At 39.3% G+C, this 18,307-nt stretch overlaps 1 protein-coding gene and 1 long non-coding RNA gene across 2 annotated transcripts; both read left to right on the top strand.

The window, feature by feature from the left end:
• Positions 1-756: 756 nt before the first annotated feature.
• Positions 757-3,578, top strand: LOC145497212 (uncharacterized). The gene is made up of 2 exons (XR_014050660.1): positions 757-1,612; positions 2,854-3,578. It is a non-coding gene; the product is annotated as an uncharacterized LOC145497212 (long non-coding RNA).
• A 186-nt stretch (positions 3,579-3,764) lies between these two features.
• On the top strand, positions 3,765-17,963 carry LOC145497211 (rhamnosyl O-methyltransferase-like). Its single transcript, XM_081477022.1, has 5 exons — positions 3,765-4,325; positions 15,335-15,491; positions 16,136-16,437; positions 16,947-17,212; positions 17,640-17,963. The coding sequence occupies exons 1-5, from the start codon at positions 4,299-4,301 to the stop codon at positions 17,683-17,685; spliced, it is 798 nt and encodes a 265-aa protein (XP_081333148.1). The 5' UTR covers positions 3,765-4,298; the 3' UTR covers positions 17,686-17,963.
• Positions 17,964-18,307: the final 344 nt, after the last annotated feature.

The raw sequence follows: 18,307 nt of genomic DNA, 5'->3' as shown, positions 1-18,307 counted from the left end.
CCACTCGCTGGATACTAAGAACTAGAATCGGCGAGATTTCCTACAAACAACGATTGCTGACTCTTCGCTTGTTACCACTAACATGTGACAGGGAACTGAGAGATCTTTTATTTCTCTATAACTGTATTTCTGGATATACTGACCTAAAAATTGAACGATATGTTACTTTTACCACACATGGCCGGTCCCGCTCTAAGAACCCCACCCTCGTACTTAAACCTGCTCACTGTAAAACCGCAACTTTTCAAAATCTTTTTTCAACACAACTGTAAAACCCTGGAACACTATCTGTAATCTCGCCCCTCAAGACAAATTTTCTAGCCCAAGTTTATTCAAATATTTTTTGCCGCCACTTATTTTACTTTACTGGACACTACCTATGATATTGACATGCCCTGCTCCTGGTTCCTCTTCCGTAACTGCCCTTGCCACCGCTCTTAATTTTCTGTGACTAATATTATCCGATCTTGTTTTTGTTTTTTATCTTGTTTTTAACTATTGTAATTAATTGATTTAACTATAATTTTTAACTATAAGTAATTATTAGATTTTATTGTAATTTTTATCAAATTTAAGATTTTCTATCACCATTCTTACTAGCTTTTAGGGTTGCGCCTCGCATGGGTAACTTTATTTTCCCGTTCGCGCAATTCCTATTGGTCCTTTTCTTCTTTTAATTATATTGTAATTTTGTGACCAATAAAGTTGATAGACACATGCTAATTTATGCAGTATCACAACAGGACTAGCTTTTTGATAAGAATAATATTCTGTTAAAAGCATTTGCTTCATAATAAACTATTTACACAAAAAAGGCTTTTACCTGGCGGAAAACCCACTGTTAATGGACTGATAATGAAGGAAAGGTGTTGACATAATGTTGACGCTTAAAACTATATTTAGCTCTTATTAACCGAGCAGAAGGTCTGTATGGGAGAATCTTGACCGAGGTCGTGAGTACAGACCGAACGCAGTGAGGTCTGTACACACGACCGAGGTCAAGATTCTCCCATACAGACCGACGTAGCTCGGTTAATAAGATGTTTATTATATGGCAAAGAAGAAAACTTTAATTCGTTTAATGTAACTGGTTTGTACTAACTGACATTTTGCTTGCGAACGGCGATGAGCTTAACTTAAACCTGCCGAGATTTGCTCGTCCTCTTTACTTTTTTTTTTTTTTTTTTTTTTGTCATCAGACTTTTTGGCACTTTCATAAATGATTGAGAAGAAAATAAAAGAAAATGGTGAACATTTTTTAATTTTAGTTTGCTACTTTTTCAACGCAAAATGAAACCGGTCTGGATGCCGGTCTAGATGGGAAAATCTAGACCGCGGTCAATATCGATTTCAGCCAATCAAATTCGTGAATTCGGTAGTTCCCAGTCCTTGTGAGACACAGCCATATAATAAAAAGAGAAAACAACCAAGCTAAGAAAGTCAACTGGAGCGAAGTACTGACTTGGCTACTGTTATCGTTTTCAGCATTGAAGGAATGAAGTCCCAAGCTGTTGTAGTTCTCGCCGCTCTTTTTCTTCTCACAAATCTCGTTACTGATAGTCGCGGCATTTCGGGGCCTGTTCCAGGAAAGAAAAGAGAGTTGGAAAGAAAGGTTTGTATCGTACTATCGTTCCCCCAAACGTTTAATAAACACAACTGATTTAAGTGGCAGTCCCGCTAAAAGCGGTCCACTCGACTTCGGGACCAAAAATAATTTTCCTTCATTTTTTGTCAGTGAAAAGGGTTTGACACATATATAAAAAAAAGCAATTTATTATTTTCCAATTCCTTATTTTTGCTTTGCTACGAGCCAAAATTGAATTTTGGCCGAACTGATTGGCGGTTGCCGACCGTGATCAGAAAGGTAAAATTCACAGATTTTGTGAAGCGTACTACGTCGCCTAAAATGCAGCTCACGGAATTTCGTTTTCATACGAATTTTAGGGTACATTCATTACTTTGACTGACGAAATATGGAAACTTTTCGAAAAATTCTAAGCTTACCCGACTAGCGAGGCTGGAAGACACCCTACTCCGAGGCCTTTGATCACCTACTAAAATTTAGCCAAATTTGACGGGGAAAATCTCAGAAGTTGGGTCTAAATGAAGCCTAAAAAGCACATCACAGTAAATTTAATACCTTAATAAACCGTTCTATAAGTTCAAACCGATGGGTATCTCCTTGGATTGCACGCGAGAACAGATTAAAATCTACCACAGTCAGTGTGTTTACATATTTGCATAACCCTGGCACCCGGTGAAAATACATCTTCTTCCGTTCAGGTTCGTTTGTTGACCTCCTGAGTAGTGGCAAATAACTTCCTTTAATACTTGTGTACACTCTAGATCCAGTTTTGAGGTGAAGGTTGCGTTAAAGTTGATCAATTCTCAAGACTTGAGAGACTCCAAAAGTAAATAATGGCGCCGGTCTGCAGAAATTAACGGTAGCCGTCGTCCTGACCCTTCAATAAATTCTGCCGCAGAGGTAGCACTAGGAGAAGAAGAAAATCGTAAGTTTTCATTTACCGTTTAATGGCAACTGAATCCTGTACTACTGCCAAGACTACTGGGAGCTTTAGGGCTATATGCCCGAATTTGAAGGACAACAACAACGAACACTTGCCGGTTGCATCGCTGGGAAATGAACGTGAATCAACACGACACGCTTGAATGGAACTATGTTTTGCGATGAATAATGGGCTTCAAAGGGATATTCCAAGCTTACGATCTGAAAAAGATCGGAAAGGTAATACCCAAACGTGTCAACACATATACTGGATCCTTAGGCTAGCGAAGTGTCTCTAGTAATACCTCAAACATATTTTCCAAATTCTGTGGTTGTTTTCCTTACAGCTGCAGATTGAGAGAGGCGCAATGAATCTTCGTGATCTTAAAAGAACTGTTGCATGCGGGGGACTGGAGAGGAAAGCATTCGACGATTACAACGAAGAAAAGGGAAAATAAACAAGTATACTGAAAGGACTGATTAAGACAATATTATATAGAGGATATTACACGGTGGCGAGAAGATATGAATTTTATGTTCACGTGGCAAGAACAATATCTCACGAGTGAGCGAAGCTCACTCGTGAGATATTGTTCTTGCCACGAGAACATAAAATTCATATCTTCGAGCCAACGTGTAATGTTCTTTTTATTATATGGAGAAACCAATTCAACAAAAGCAAAAGGCGGGAATCGTGACTTCATTGAACGATACGACACTCACAAAGGTGACATACGGAAAATACGCCACTCGGGTCCCGGATGAAGTGGTGTATGGAATCTACGAGTGGTTTAGTTCCCAGTAAAACACTCTTCTCCATATAATAAATGACCCATCCCGGATGACTAAAATACTGTAACCTAATGGATTATCGTAACAAAGAAATAAAATGTAAAGATAAAATTAATTATTTTGTTTGGTTTTGCGTGAATTCGATAGCGTTTATGCCGTCGGACTCTGAAATAATTATTCCATTTAATCTGGTTTCACCTACTTAACTATATTCGGTTGAAGAACGTTTCACAAACTTGCGAAACGAATAAATACTGTTCTTTCAGCTTATACAGAAAAACAGGAGAATCCACATAACTATGAGGATGTAATTTGGTTTCTTTAACCTAAAACACCTAACACCCACAATGACAATTGTGTTTATTACTATGATCGTATTAATTCGTTCAGTTTAATATATATATATATACATATATATATATATATATTTTTTTTTATTTTTTTTTCAGATCTTCGAAAGTGCTGCACAGCCCTCGAGAATTTAAGCTTACGTACCGACAAATGCCTTACTCCATGTTACTCCTTGTTTTTTTCATTCAGGTGTTGCTAACCGAGTTTCCTCGGCGACAGGATTTACTTTGGTCACGCAAGCCATAGAAATTTTCTTTAGCCATGGCTATATATAGTCACATTGAGATGTGATTTCAGTCGAACTGCTGAACTTGCTGGAACTGTTTATTTGTTATCGTGTTAAATGGAAGATCAATCTGCGAGTATGATCGGCTACCTCATCACATGTTCACCGGGGATGCTGGAATTTGATGCTTGCGATTTTTATTCAACTGTGTTTTACCTGCTAGCATAGCAACAAATTAAGTTTATGTACACCATGACAAACTGGAATCAAATGATGTTTTGGTTTATAGATAATGAGGTTCTACCACTACATATCACACTGTTTGTATGGCAAACTGAGTGCTGTGGAGGAAAGTCCAGGCCTGACAATATTTGATATGATTGGTCCAACGACCACTGTGTCTGGAGACTACAAATCAAGGAAATGAAATACTCTTTGGTGAAAATGCTGGTAAGCAATGTGTTTAATTGTCGCATCAAATAGAATATATTAATTTGCAAACTTATTTCACTGTGAATATGATTATTGGAAGTGACCTCTATAGCTCTTCAAGATTTTCTGTGCGAACAATAGACTATTTTTTGTAGACTGATACACGTAGCTAACTGACTTACATCCAGGGAGTCCATGACATTTCCAGACTGCACACTTTTTATTCATTACCGCATCCTCATTTCCATTACCGAGAGCTAACTGTAAACAGGCCAACCTGAGCACTATTCAGGCTAGCCTGAGTATGGATATTTAGGTTAACCAGAGTGACTTTTAGGCTAACCAGGCCACTATTTAGGCCTAAATGTAGTTTGCAGTCTGCAAATGTCGTACACTGCATTCCATGTTTGTTTTCAGTTTTTAATAGAATATATACATGTACAATACAATAACTTGCAATGCTCTATTCCCTCTATGAATGGTGCCTGCAGGGAATCATGGTAGTTATATTCATAGAAACAAATATCAACAAGAGATTAAATGATTAATACAACTGCCATCATGTTTCCCTGCAGGTGCATCTCATAGAGTGAATGGCTATTATGGCATACCATGCAATGCAATACAGCACATATATCTTAATAGATGTTTTGATGTACAAAGTATTGCTCTATATTGTTATGAATCAATGTGCTGTATTTTGATGAGCAGGTCAATGCACAAACAATGAGTGAAATTATACTTCGATACTGCACATGAAATCGTCGAACAAGTGATTTATTATCCAAATGTTGCAGTCGATAGGAATTAGCAAGGAGTGACAGGCCTGCACAACTTCTAACAATGGAAACTTTTGTACCATGTAATATATGACCCCTTTATAGTTTTGCTCTTACGAGTATGTCTTTTAGGGATTTACCTCTTTTATACGATATTAGTGGTGGCTCTTTGAAAATTTGCCGTAGAGAAGGCTGATTTTGTATCAAGTGCCATTTTTCCATTAAAACATTTTTGAGGTTGGGCACTGATGGTTGATATTGTGTTACAAAAGGCAAGAGTTCTTTCCGGCTTTCATGTTTTTGTCTTAGCGCCGATTCCCTTTCTGTGAATTTAATATCTGAAAGGAGTGTTTCGAACAGTATTGTGTGTTATTTTGAGGTTTCGCGTGTCAGAACGGGGCTCTGTCTGGAAAGTATCACAGTAGGAATTAACAGTATTGTGTGTTATTTTGAGGTTTCGCGTGTCAGAACGGGGCTCTGTCTGGAAAGTATCACAGTAGGAATTAAGGTTTCGCGTGTCAGAACGGGGCTCTGTCTGGAAAGTATCACAGTAGGAATGATGGATGACTTATCACGTCTAAGGAAAAGTTCTGCCCCAAGCAGAACTTTCCCTCAGGGCTTGGTCAACATGTCATAGCCTGGAGCGGCTAAGTTCTTTTGATTGACTAGAATTCTAAAAAAGGCCTTCTAGTCATCTTTGTGCATGTTTTGCCGATTTAATTTAGCCATCGACTTTTCGCTAATTTGGTACTCAGAGTGCACTTTCGTTTTGAAACGCTTCCTATGTACCTGTTTATAAAACTCTTGTCAAATTCGACGCTCCAAAGTCTTCACGGTAATTCAAAGGTTTGTTGTAAAAACTTAAAATATGCAAAAACTAGTACTGATTTTTAAAAGTCAATAGAGAATTTCAGACTTAACTTCACGTTTTAATTAGTCAATAAGTATCTTTTAATTGATATAGATTCTGGCATTGATTACATAATATAGTTAACCTCAGTCATGCTTGGTGATGGCGTAAGATTTTTATTCACGTGTTGTGAAAAATCGGCGAACGAACGAGTGAGCGCATCGAACGAGTGAGTTTTCGAATCTTCACGACAAGTGAATAAAAAGATGAACGCGCCTGTATTATTTCCACTGCATTGCGAGGAACCGTTTACCAATTCGCTCTTGTCAGACAGCTGAAATTAATTACCCAATCATTTGATATCAAAGACCCTGGGCGTTTCTGTTCATACTCTGGCTAAAAATACTATTCTGACTGTCCGTTGTTGAAAACCTTGACTCGTAGTGCGCCAAGCAGAACTTCCTTTTAATTGTCACTCCTCAGGACTTAAGCGACATATCATAGTTTCGCTTGGGTGTGTTCTTTTGATTCACGTGAAGTAAAAAAAAAATGGGACTGTCTTTCATTTAATGTTTGTCGATTTAGCCATCGACTTTTTGCAAATTTTACACACAGACTGCAGTTTTGTTTTTAAACGCTTCTCATGTACCTGTCCATAAAACTCTCGTCAAATTCGATGCCCGGGGGGGGGGGACTCCGATATGAAATGGACGGGGATGCTCGTCGTCTCGCTTAGGGGTGTAAATTTCGGATTTTGGTCTCGCTTAGGGTGTTCTGGGCAAAATTTTATTATTTTTAGCCGTCAAGGTCTCGTTTAGGGTTGCACTAGCAAATTTATCTTAGGCAGAATTCAACGAATGCGCAAGAAAGGAAAGAAAGGATTTGTTGAGTACGTTCGGCCTGTTGACCTTGGAAACAAACCAGCGGATGTTGAGGTTATTGTGTCCAAATACCATCGCATTTCTGAAGAAGAAAACAGCCATCTTCAGTACAATCACCAAGAAACTGTTGTATCGATGCCATTGTCTTCAATCATTTGCAAGGTTCATCTGGAAATAAATGAAGACGAAGGAAGAGACGATGACATTTATGAGTTATCAGAAAAGGATTCAAGCATTGTAACAGAGTTTCTCAAACGTGTTAAAATGCCGCAAAGGTCATCTGTGCCTCCTCGTTCAAGAAATGCCAGATCTGAAGCCGTTGACCTAGAGGATGAAGGAAGAAGGGTGGACACTGTTACGACAGCACGGGGGAGACTCAGTCGAAGAGTATCATATTTGACGTATTAAGTTCAAGAAGACGTAGTAGTTATTGAACATACCAACAATATTTTGAACGCCAACAGAAATATTTTTATGTTTAAAAGGTTGACCAAAGTAAGCAGCCTTGTGTGAAAATATTTCAATGATAGTAAGTTTTCACAGGTTGAGCTTCGAGGAACAGATTATGTCCGCTGACAAATGTCTGTACACATTTTCGGGCTAAAAATATTGTTTATACAATTGTTTATATATGTACGATAAAAAGGTCATCACGATTGAATGAATTTGTATAGTTACAATATGCCACGTATTCTCCGAGGTATTGAATTGAAGCTAATGCTAGTTTTGTTTCCATATGATGATCAAACGTTTCCATGTGTTGGTTATGTATATATTGATGCATGTAGTGTATCGGAATGCCGTAAACGACATGGAATGGCGTTGATACGAAGTTTGGCTGGCCACTTCTACAGCTTTTTCCCTTCATATATGGAATACAATGTATGGTGTATATATTGTTCAAGGATATTCTGCAGTTACAGTTCTTTTTAAAAATTTTTACATTTTAAAGTTTGCTGTTCCACCAAATGATCGAATATGATGCGCTGAAGACTTATGACAACACTTTTATAAACTACTTGTAGGCAAAAGTATTCGATGATAAGGTCTTTGCCATCATTAAAAGTCATTGTACTTTTTATTTGTCTGTATTATAAACTGGTCTCTTTTAGGGGTCTGTATAAGCTTCGGCCACGCCCAGATTGGTCTCTTTTAGGGGTTAAATTCAAAATTTCCGACGAGCATCCCCGTCCATTTTATATGGAAGTCCCCCCCCCCCCCGGGATTCGATGCTCCAAAGTCTTCTCGGTGATCCACAGATTTCTTCTAAAAACGTAAAATATGCGGAGTTTCCTCATATCCGGAATAATAGATGATTAATCACGAACTATCAAGTTTGCGCTAGGTTTCGGGCCAAGCAGAACTTTCGTTTAATTTTCACACCTCAGGGCTTCCAACATGTCATAGTTTGGATCGGCTAAGATCTTTTGATTCACATGAATTTATTTTGTTTCATATAATACTTCACACAGATCATATAACGCTTTTAATTACACATATTTAATCGCGGTTTCAGTTGATTTGCCATTTGTTGAGGACATTGCCGAACGAAAGACAGAAGTTCAAAGACCCTAGATTGTCTTGAGATTTAACAGAGACAGGCTGTAAGTACACACTAGTTACTCAAATGTTTAACCCTCTTTAGCTGTCAGTAGGACTCGGAATGAACCAGTTTGAGTACCATACATGCACTCTTTTGTTGTTGTTTCGTTTTTTTTTTTTCTTAGTGAATTTTATGAGACTATCGGGGTAGAAAATTTGCGAAATTCTAAGAATATGTTAAAAATAAATCCGAAGCTGAGAGTTTGAAAAGAATTTTTAAAATTCTTGTGTGTTGAAAATTTGTAAATGCATTACAATGCTTTTAACTAAGCCGCATAAAATTCGTCCACAACAAAAGCAGCACTAGCCGTTTGTTCGATGCCAATAACGTTTCTGCAAGTAGTTTTGTGTGTCATATCAGTCTTTATTGCCTGCATTCTGGCTCCAAAAACACTTTCAGGCTATCGAAGGTAATAAAACAGAAATAATCTGAAGATATTTTCCGGCTAAAATCGGCAGAAAAATAAAAATATTCATCCTGGGCCTGAAAAAAAACAAAATACAAAACAAGAGTGTAACATTACGCAACAGGTAACACTTGCGTATCTCTGGGATCACAAAGGGAGATTTGAGTCAGTCTTTCATGATGTACTATTTGCCAAGTGACGGGAAAATGATTAGTGATAGTAGTGTTTTGTACCGTGGCCCATAGAGGACATGCCACATTTTATTTTATCGCGCGATAGAACTAAAATATCGCGCGATAAATGAAAAATTATCGCGCGATAAATTGGAAACTTGTCAGGTCGCACGTGATCGGCTGTCACGCACGTTGTTTCCGTAGACGAGACGACAATACTGTTTTCACTTCCTTCAAGTTCATCTTCAATCGCGTTTAAAGTTTCCCTGATGCCACTGTGGTCTTTTCTTCTACGAAGACCCTAACGCCTAATTAAGCACTCGTTTTAGCTGGCGCAAGCTTATTTCAATTCCATGAAAACACAGAGGAAAAGCGAGGATCCCTGACAGGGGCACCCAACGGATCGTTTCGGTAAATTATCTGTTCGGAAGGCCTTTAATCCCCTCTGATTTTCTTGAGAGAATTGGCACCTCGAACTTTCGTGATATGAGAAATTTAATGTCTGTTGTTTTCGGACTGTTGAAAATGTCGTTTTGGGTACCGAAAAAAGGTCAGCTATCATTTTCGGAAAGGCGATAAGACCTAAGGTTTTCGGGAAATGGACAAAAAAGCCCTAATAAATTCGAGAATACTCAAGTTCCCCTAGAATATCCGAACAGATAAAATTTTTTTAGTGCAACCTAAAATTAACCTACAGAGCTTTAAAAGTACTCCAGATAGCCTAAAACAGCGTCTAACAGCATTCGAAAGAAAACGGTTGTTGGGTGCCCCTGCCCTGAGTAAGCTAGACCAAGAGAAAAGTAGTGATTAATGATATCGTTCCTCTGGAAAGTATTAGGCAAGCCATTGCCAACGTAAGGCGGTAATACAGCGCTGGATAAATGTATTATTCCAAAAAGTAAAAGCCTTTTCAAAGTGCCCCCCAAAAAAGTGAGCCTTAAGTTGGCACAATGGCGAACTTTGTTGTTCACCCTAGCATTTCACCGACTCTATTTGATCAAATGATATTAAGACTCGATACTCACACAAAATTCAACGACTGAAAAGACTCTCGACTATTTCCACGTCACCAATTTCGTTAGGCCTGACCAAACACGTCTTTTATTGCAGTGGGAAGAATTAGTTTCCACAACGACTCTCAAAACTACGGTGACCCATAGAGGACATGCCTACGGTGGCCCATAGAGGACATACCACATTTTATTTTATCGCGCGATAGAACTAAAATATCGCGCGATAAATTTTTCTTTGTCGCGCGATAAAGAAAAATCAACTAGTGGCGTGGCTCCACAGGGGCAAAGGGTGAAAAATCAGAGATTCTCAGACGTATGCATATATTATTGACCCATGTCCTCCTCATTATTAATCTTTGAAAGTTTCAGCCGCCGAAACTACCATAGTTCCTGGTCAACGGCTGACGAGGGTGATGCCTAGCAGTTGGCAGTTAAAGCCTCTGTATGAATTCCTCTTTCAACTAGTGGCGTGGCTCCACTGGGGCAAAGGGTGAAAAATCAGAGATTCTCAGACGTATGCATATATTATTGACCCATGTCCCCCTCATTATTAATCTTTGAAAGTTTTGTGCCTGAGCAGCGTCAAGAATCGTTCAAATTTAAATGCAGCTTTGCTATCTTAGCACAATACTTTCTCATTCAAGAAAATCTGAGGACTGGATCTTGGGTTTTTACACATAAATATGAGTCCAGTTATGGTTTGCGTGATTTAAGCAGACTTCATTTAATGACAGCAAATCCACGTGGTATATCAATTTCGTTCAGCAAGTGATTTTGTTTAATTAGCCGAGAAAGAAATGTGTCATTGAAGGACCGGAAATTAACCTTAATTCGCCTGCAATGTAGAGTATAACAAATAAGTGTTTTGAGATTTGAGTTCAATTGACCTCGTAAGAAACGTACCAGTCGCGAGAAGTACCAAACCAGTTGAGTTTTAACCAGTTGACCTGTGAGTATAATTTGTCCTGATTCATTTCTCTCTTAGCTTTGTGAGATTTCTGAGATTCTCTTTGTGAGACTGGCCGTATGTTCGATGCTAGTGAGGTCTCTGCAAGAAGTTTTGTGTGTCATAGGGACCGTTCATTTTTTATAAGGTAGGGGGGGCTGGTGGGATTTGGGGGGGTGCCATGCGAAAAAAAATGGCTTTCGAGGGGGGCCCATCCCAAAAAAAAGGGAAAAAGGGGGGGTCACGTGAAATATTTTAGTAAAACTTTAAAATGGCATAATGTTTGAATATCAAAAAAATTGCTATAGAATAAACATAGAAGGCAGGATACAAATTTATTACAAACTTTCCTTCTGCTTTAAAAAAACGTTTGGGGACAAAAAGCATTTGTAGCTACTGAAAAGAAGTATTTAACACTGTTATTTTCGAATGCAACTTTCACTGGCACTCATCTTCATCTCCGCTGTCGTCGAGTTCTTCGTCGCCGCTTGTGCTGCTATGGGAGTCTCTTTCACCAATGCTGCAAGAAGCAGCAATGCTTTCCGTCAGAGTCTACTCTTCAGGGTACATGAAGGTGTAAACATAATCTCTGACTTCCCGCTCAAGGTTGGTGGTGATTCTGCTTCTTGCAGCATTGGTGAAATAATTCCCTTCCAAGAGCTGTGCGACTTTCTGCGGTTTTCTTTTTTCCTTCTCCTTTTGTTGATGTGCTGTTTGAGTATGCCTTTGAATATGCTGTTATAATTGCTCTTCTTATTTTCTAGTGCTTCCATGTCCTGCGTGACCTTCGTCAACTTGGCTTCTGTACATTTGATCTGTTTTACATTAAAACTGTGGGCAAATTCTTCGCCCTGCTTTAAAGTAAGCCCATTGGACTGAAAGAGTGTGGAATCGTGTTCCTTTACATCTTTCAATATGACATTCAACTTTTCCACCATTGCTCTGTGCTCTTTGATGGAGAAGTTCAGTTTTCTTCCATCACTGGGCTTCAACTGGTACCCTTGCATGGAAAACTCACTCGCCCTTTCTGAACAGCCATCCGCACCTAGAAAAATTGCTTCTTTTGCTTGTAAGATGTCAAACTGCCTGGATCGTTCAGCTGTAAACCTTTTCTTAAACGACTCGTCGCTTTCGCCATTATTCGGCGCATTTTGGAATGGGCCTCTTTCATGATGCTCATGTAGTAATGCGCTCTTTCCCCGATTGGATTAACAATATAAAGAAGAAAGAGCATGGAAGTGGCAGGCTGGTTTTATCTGACCCAGAGAGCGTTGCTCTATTTGCAGATAAGTTTATTGTCAAATCGAAGTTTGTGGTGGATTATCTTCAGCATCTTGAAGTGCTGGAATTTAAAAAGAAAAAGAGAGCAGAAGAAAAGGCAAAGTTAAGTAGGGAGGAGGATTATCCTTGGACTGAGTTGTGCGAAGATCTAACCAAGCTTAAAAAAGCTACGTGTTCCAGAACTAAACAAGTACTCAAACCACCACAGACTGAAGCAGCATTTGAAAAGCAGCAAGAGTGAGAAAGTAAAGGCAATTGTAAGACATTCATGCTTGCAGCAGGAGAGTCCTCTCAGAGCTGGCCAACCAACACTGAGAAATGCCAGGACATTGACACAAAATGACAACAGGGCAAGTGCTGACAGCAGTGAAACGGATGAAAGTGACAATGATGAGTATGGCAGTGATGCCATTGACTCTGGGGGAGAAGATGACTCAAGTTACGTCATTCTTGCATTCATCAATTCAGATGAGGAAGATGCCAATTAGAGGCCAAATGCCACACGCTCAGGGCGAGCCATAACTAGGAGATCCGAAATTGACTTCTCTTTCTTTTTAAACAACAGCTCTCTGTCGTATAGAGATTGTAAATATTGTCTTCATAGTGAGCACAATAATGTGAAGTAGGGGGATAAAAGAGAAATATTTAAAAAGTTGAAATCTAAATATTGTTTGTTCAATTTTTTTTTTTGGGGGGGGGTCATCCCAAAAAATGTCCGCTATAAGGGGGGGCCATGTGAAAAAATTGGTAAGCTGAGGGGGGGTCATGCGATTTTTAAATGGTGCTTCCCAAATCCCACCAGCCCCCCTTCCCTCATAAAAAATGAACGGTCCCATATCAGTCTTTATTGCCTGCATTCCGGCTCCAAAAACACTTTCAGGCCATCGAATTAAGGCAGTAAAACAGAAACTGTTGTCATAATAGTTGCATTTTAGATGTTTTTAAAAGGCTAGAAGGACTAAAATTTTAAAAACCAAAACGTTTTCGACCGTACGGTTATCATCAGTCGTACATGATGGGAATTGACATACAACTTGGTTTTGCTCGATTACGTTTTTCCCGAGGGCAATGTCCCAACCCACTGATCATCCCAAGCACCAACTAATTGGAGAAAAAAACAGCGTCATGGGAACGCTACACAGAGTAAAGAGGACATCAACCAATCTTGAGTCCGACATAAAAGCAATCACCGAAATCTATCTCAACGTAGGTTATTCTAAGCGTTTCATTCAAGCCACAATCAACCGCGGCGTTTCCACTACCAAACATGCAAGGAAGAGAGTTTAATCTCAGAATATTTGTTTGAAGAGAGAAAGAAAGTATTTATTAAGTTACCCTACTCGTTCGACAACGAGAAACTCAGCAAGAGTTTTATAAACAAACTGAAAACTCTCACGGACGGGCGATTTATGTTTATCATTTTGTGGCAAACAAGGAAAATCAAAAGTTTATTCAATCTCAAAGACAAAACCCGGCACAAATCAAATGTCATCTATCGCGCCGAGTGCCCATGTGGCGAAGCCTACATTGGGGAAACAAAAAGAAACTTCGCAGTGCAAAAGGCAGAACACGAGAACAAGTCTCACAACTTCGAACCGGCCCGTCACTTCACAAAACACCCAACCCACGCATACACATGGAACATTGCGTGGACCAAGAAAACCACTTTTCGGAGGAAAACAATGGAAGGCCCGCTAATTGTTTGCGAGAAACCAACCCTAAACAAACAAGTACATTCTTTCATTGCGAAACTGCTCCTCTCGGAAATAACTTAATCGAAAAAAACCAAGTTGTATGTAAATTTCCATCATGTACCACTGATGATGACCGCACGGTCCAAAACGTTTTGGTTTTTAAAAATTTTAGTAACTTTTAGCTTATTATAGACAAAAAGGAAATTATCTGAGGATATTTTCCGCCTAAAATCGGCAGAAAAATAAGAATATTCATCCTGGGCCGGAAAAAAAAAAACAATATACATGTACAAAACAAGAGTGCAACATGACGAAACACGCAACAGTTGTTGCATGTCTCTGGGATTACAAACGGAGATTTGAGTCTTTCACGATGTACTATTTGCCAAGTGCATACAAGTGTGGGAAAATGTCTTCGCCATGATAGCAGTATTATGAATGTCGTTGTGAAAATCAATTCTTTCCACTGCAATAAAAGACGTTCAGGCCTAACAAAATTGGTGACGTGGAAATAGTCGAGAATCTTTTCGGTCGTCGAATTTTGTGTGAGTGTCAAGTCTTAATTTCATTTGATCAAAAAGAGTCGGTGAAATGCTAGGGTGAGCAACAAAGTTCGCCAAGTGAGGCTCACTTTGTTTTCCTTTTTTTGGCGGGGAGGGGGGGAGACTTCGAGACATTAAAATTACGTCAGGCGGGAACTGTTTGTTGAATGCATACACTAGTAGCCGCTCTTGATAACAGAAGTTCTCAAAGAGATGATAAGTGCGCATGCTGCCTCCTTTACAATCCTAAGCGCTAACCAAGCCTTCTGTTAGTAACAGTGGAGCGACTGGTGAGAAAAACTATTTTCTACTAGTGGCGTGACTCCACTGGGGCAAAGAGTAAAACAACCATGAGAGACCTTTAGAGGTATGCATGTATCATTGAACATTGCAACAAAACAAATCGTTGAAAGCTACGTGTCCGAGAAGCGGCAAGAATCGCCCGAATTTAAAAGTAACAATTTTTTATCTTAGCGCAATATTTTTTAATTCAAGAAAATCTGATGGTATTTTGTATTTTTATACACACAAACATCAGTTCAAGTGCATGGTCAAAACAACATATGGAATCTTACGCCAAAACCATGATAATTGTCCTAGTAGGTCAGCATTAAGTCTGTGCGGGCTACACTGCGTCAGATGTTTGGGTCATTGTATGGTGTATGTTAAATTGCCGTGCACAAGCCAGCGCTATAGCTTGGCTAGCTTGTCAGTTGTGTGACACAATGGGCTTTGGATACAACCGTGTTTTCTATAAGCTTGTATTCGCGTGAGAAACAGTGGAAAGTCGGATACAAAATGAGTCATGCCAACATCTGTTGTTGTTGTTGTTTTTTTTTTTTTTTGAAATTATTTTCAGAACATGGATTGCAATATTAAAGATTTGACAAACTACCAGGCAGTAGCAGAACAAGCCAGAAAGGAACTATCAAATGACAAAAACAGATTTGTTCCAATGGAAGAAAGGCGAGACACCTCAGCGTTATCAGTTGATGTCTTTGCGTCCTTATGTCATGGTAAGACATGTTTGACAGTTAACTCCTATTAATAAGACTGAACAGAAACAAGCAGGCCCAATACTTCATAAGTGCGCTAAAAACAACTACTCCTGTCTAAAATTCGCGCGCAATATGGGAACACTGTGGAAACGATGACACCACATATAATTGAAGTTCGAACTAATTAGCCATGTTCTAAACGAGCAAGGGACTGGCTACAAGTATTTAAAATTCATTAATTTGAAAAAATACGCTTGGTGCCTGAAAGAGCATCTAAAAGTTGGTGAATTTACCGAACGTCAGTGTTTTTAGTTCAAATACAAAGATGTAATCCACTTTTGAGAAGCCTTGATTCAGAGAGGGACTCCCTATCCACTAAATCGACTAAAGTAGAAAAAAGATTTAGTCTACATTTTATAAGGTGTAACAGCAGCAAGCAACGAATATGATATAATTTTCAAGCAGGCACGTCATGTAAAAAGATGTAAATCCTCACATTGTCAACAACGTTTAAAGTTTATGATGCATTTTATGTTACAACCACAATGTCATCTTTCAGTGATTCATTCGCACACCTCTTGGGCAAAGAAGTGTCTGTTTTTAAGGAAAGAAGCCAAAGAACAAAGATCCCGATTAATTTCCTTTATCATTTATTTCTTAAGGAAAATACATGACTTTCTGGCGTGGCGTGTCAATCCTGAAAGATCCCTTAACTCTGACAGCTAACCAGCAGTTACTGTGGGAAGTCAAACCGAGAACGGTATTTGACTTTGGCGCGTACAAGGGAGGCTCAGCTTTGTGGACAGCGGACATGTTAAAAATGTTTGGGTGCAAGTCACGTGTGATAGCCATCGATATCGACCTTTCTTTGCTGGACCCTTTGGCTCGAGAGTCCCCGGATGTGGAGTTTATTGAGGGAGACTTGTTTCATGTGGAAAAATGCTTTCCAGCAGACTTTCTGAAGGTAAAAAAAGAATATTTACGGTTCTCGACTTAAAAAGACTTGAAAATATTGATAAAATATGCGCGCGTGACCAGAGCCGCCTGCAATTTCAAATGGCAATTCAATGCGAGCGATCTTTGTGAGGCGCCAAGTTTAATAATACGTCGAAGAATAACTTGAAACCGTTATTTGAAGAATATTTCAGTAACAATTCAACATAAACAATTAGATTATTCGCTCTCGATTTCCATGAAGTGGTAGTTGATGAGGCCTCAGGCCTAACTTGCCTCTGAGGTTTTGTTTTTCAATCTTTCATCTTGACTATGACGCGACAAAACAACTTTCTTGCATTCTGGTGTGTGATGATTTAATTGGTCCTGTCTGCACACTAGTCGCATAAACAGAAGCGCGTAATTCGTCTGCACCGATTCCGCGTATCTAGTATAAAAAGGACCAATGATATGACCATGTGTTTTTGTTGTTGAGAAATCACTTGACTTAACTTGACTTTAAATGCTTTGTCAATACAGAGTCTGCCTCATCCATGGTTCCTAATGGAGGACGCACACGTGAATATGGTAAAAGTGTTCGAGTACTTTGATGCATTTACGAAGCCTGGTGACTACATATGTGTCGAGGACACAAATCCCTGTCTCCCTAACGAGAGCAACCAAGGTCTTGTAAAGGAGCTCGGTTATACAGAGAAGGGTCCTGCTAAGCTGAACGCTCTCAAGAAATTCTTAACAGGCCGTTCTGATAGGTATCATGTGGATCAGAGATACACTGACTTTTTCGGGTGAGAAATTGTTTGATGCATAGGCAAGGGAGGGAAGGAGGGAGGAAATGGAGGCAGGGAGGTAGGGAAGCAGCTCAGGGAGGCAGGGAGGGAGACAGGTAGGGAGGAAAGAGTTAAAGGGAGGGAGAAGCCTAACTTAGGGCCAAACTGGGGGGCGGAGAGCAAGAGATAGGCGTTTTCTATCTGGCTGAGCAACTTATCCCCTTTCAGTATATTGACAGTGAAAAAAAACAAAAAAGTTGGAAAAATGCATGCATCCATGTCCACTTAATTTTCGATTTACTTGTGAGGTTCGCCGTCCCTTCTCCCTCTCGAGCGTAGAAAAGTGCTTTTGTTATCATGCATGGAATTCCGTCAACACTTGTGCTTACAACGTTCACAGTCAGTACTGAACATTAACTTCAACCTATTTATTAATCTTTTTCAGGTACAATGCAACATGGAACGTGAATGGTTACCTAAAGAGAGTTTAGAAGGAATACTTGCAAATCTGTTTCTGTGATTCACCATTATAATTGCTTTAAGTTGACCGAACACAGTTTTAATCGAATGTAAACATAGTCACAACAAGATTTTAAAAAGAGATTTTTGTCGCTTGTCTGCTCTCTCTCGCATATTTGTTAGCTACTTTGAAGATAATGAGGGTAATGTGTGGCATTTGTCCTACGAAAATATATATTCCAAATTTTTTGAAAAAAAAAATAGTGAAGAAAGGAACCGACTGACCACCCTGCGATATATCCCAGCACGTAGGCTCGTGTACATTTTGATCGGCATCGGAAGGACGTTCAAGATATGCGCGTTGTATAATCAATTTTTATATAAGTTGTCGCGTATTCGTTTCTTTCGGAAATATAGAGTAAAGTAGTTTTATCCTCCATAAGCCTTACTAGCAAGCTCTACTGCTCTTAGGTCTGTGCTATATTAGATTATTCAAGGCTGTCTTGAAAAATTGAATTATTGCCTTTAGTCTCAATATGTCCGCGTGCAGTTCATGAAGTAATACGTGGTGCCCGTGCTGATCAAAGGCGGCCAAAGCTCAGTAAACAATAAGGTCAATAAGAGATTTCCAGACTTGATACGGAAAATTCTCTT

Source organism: Orbicella franksi, chromosome 9 (genome assembly GCF_964199315.1).
Source record: "Orbicella franksi chromosome 9, jaOrbFran1.1, whole genome shotgun sequence".
Taxonomy (NCBI): domain Eukaryota; kingdom Metazoa; phylum Cnidaria; class Anthozoa; order Scleractinia; family Merulinidae; genus Orbicella; species Orbicella franksi.
Note: the sequence above shows the minus strand (reverse complement) of the source record. Positions and strands in the feature narration are given on the sequence as shown.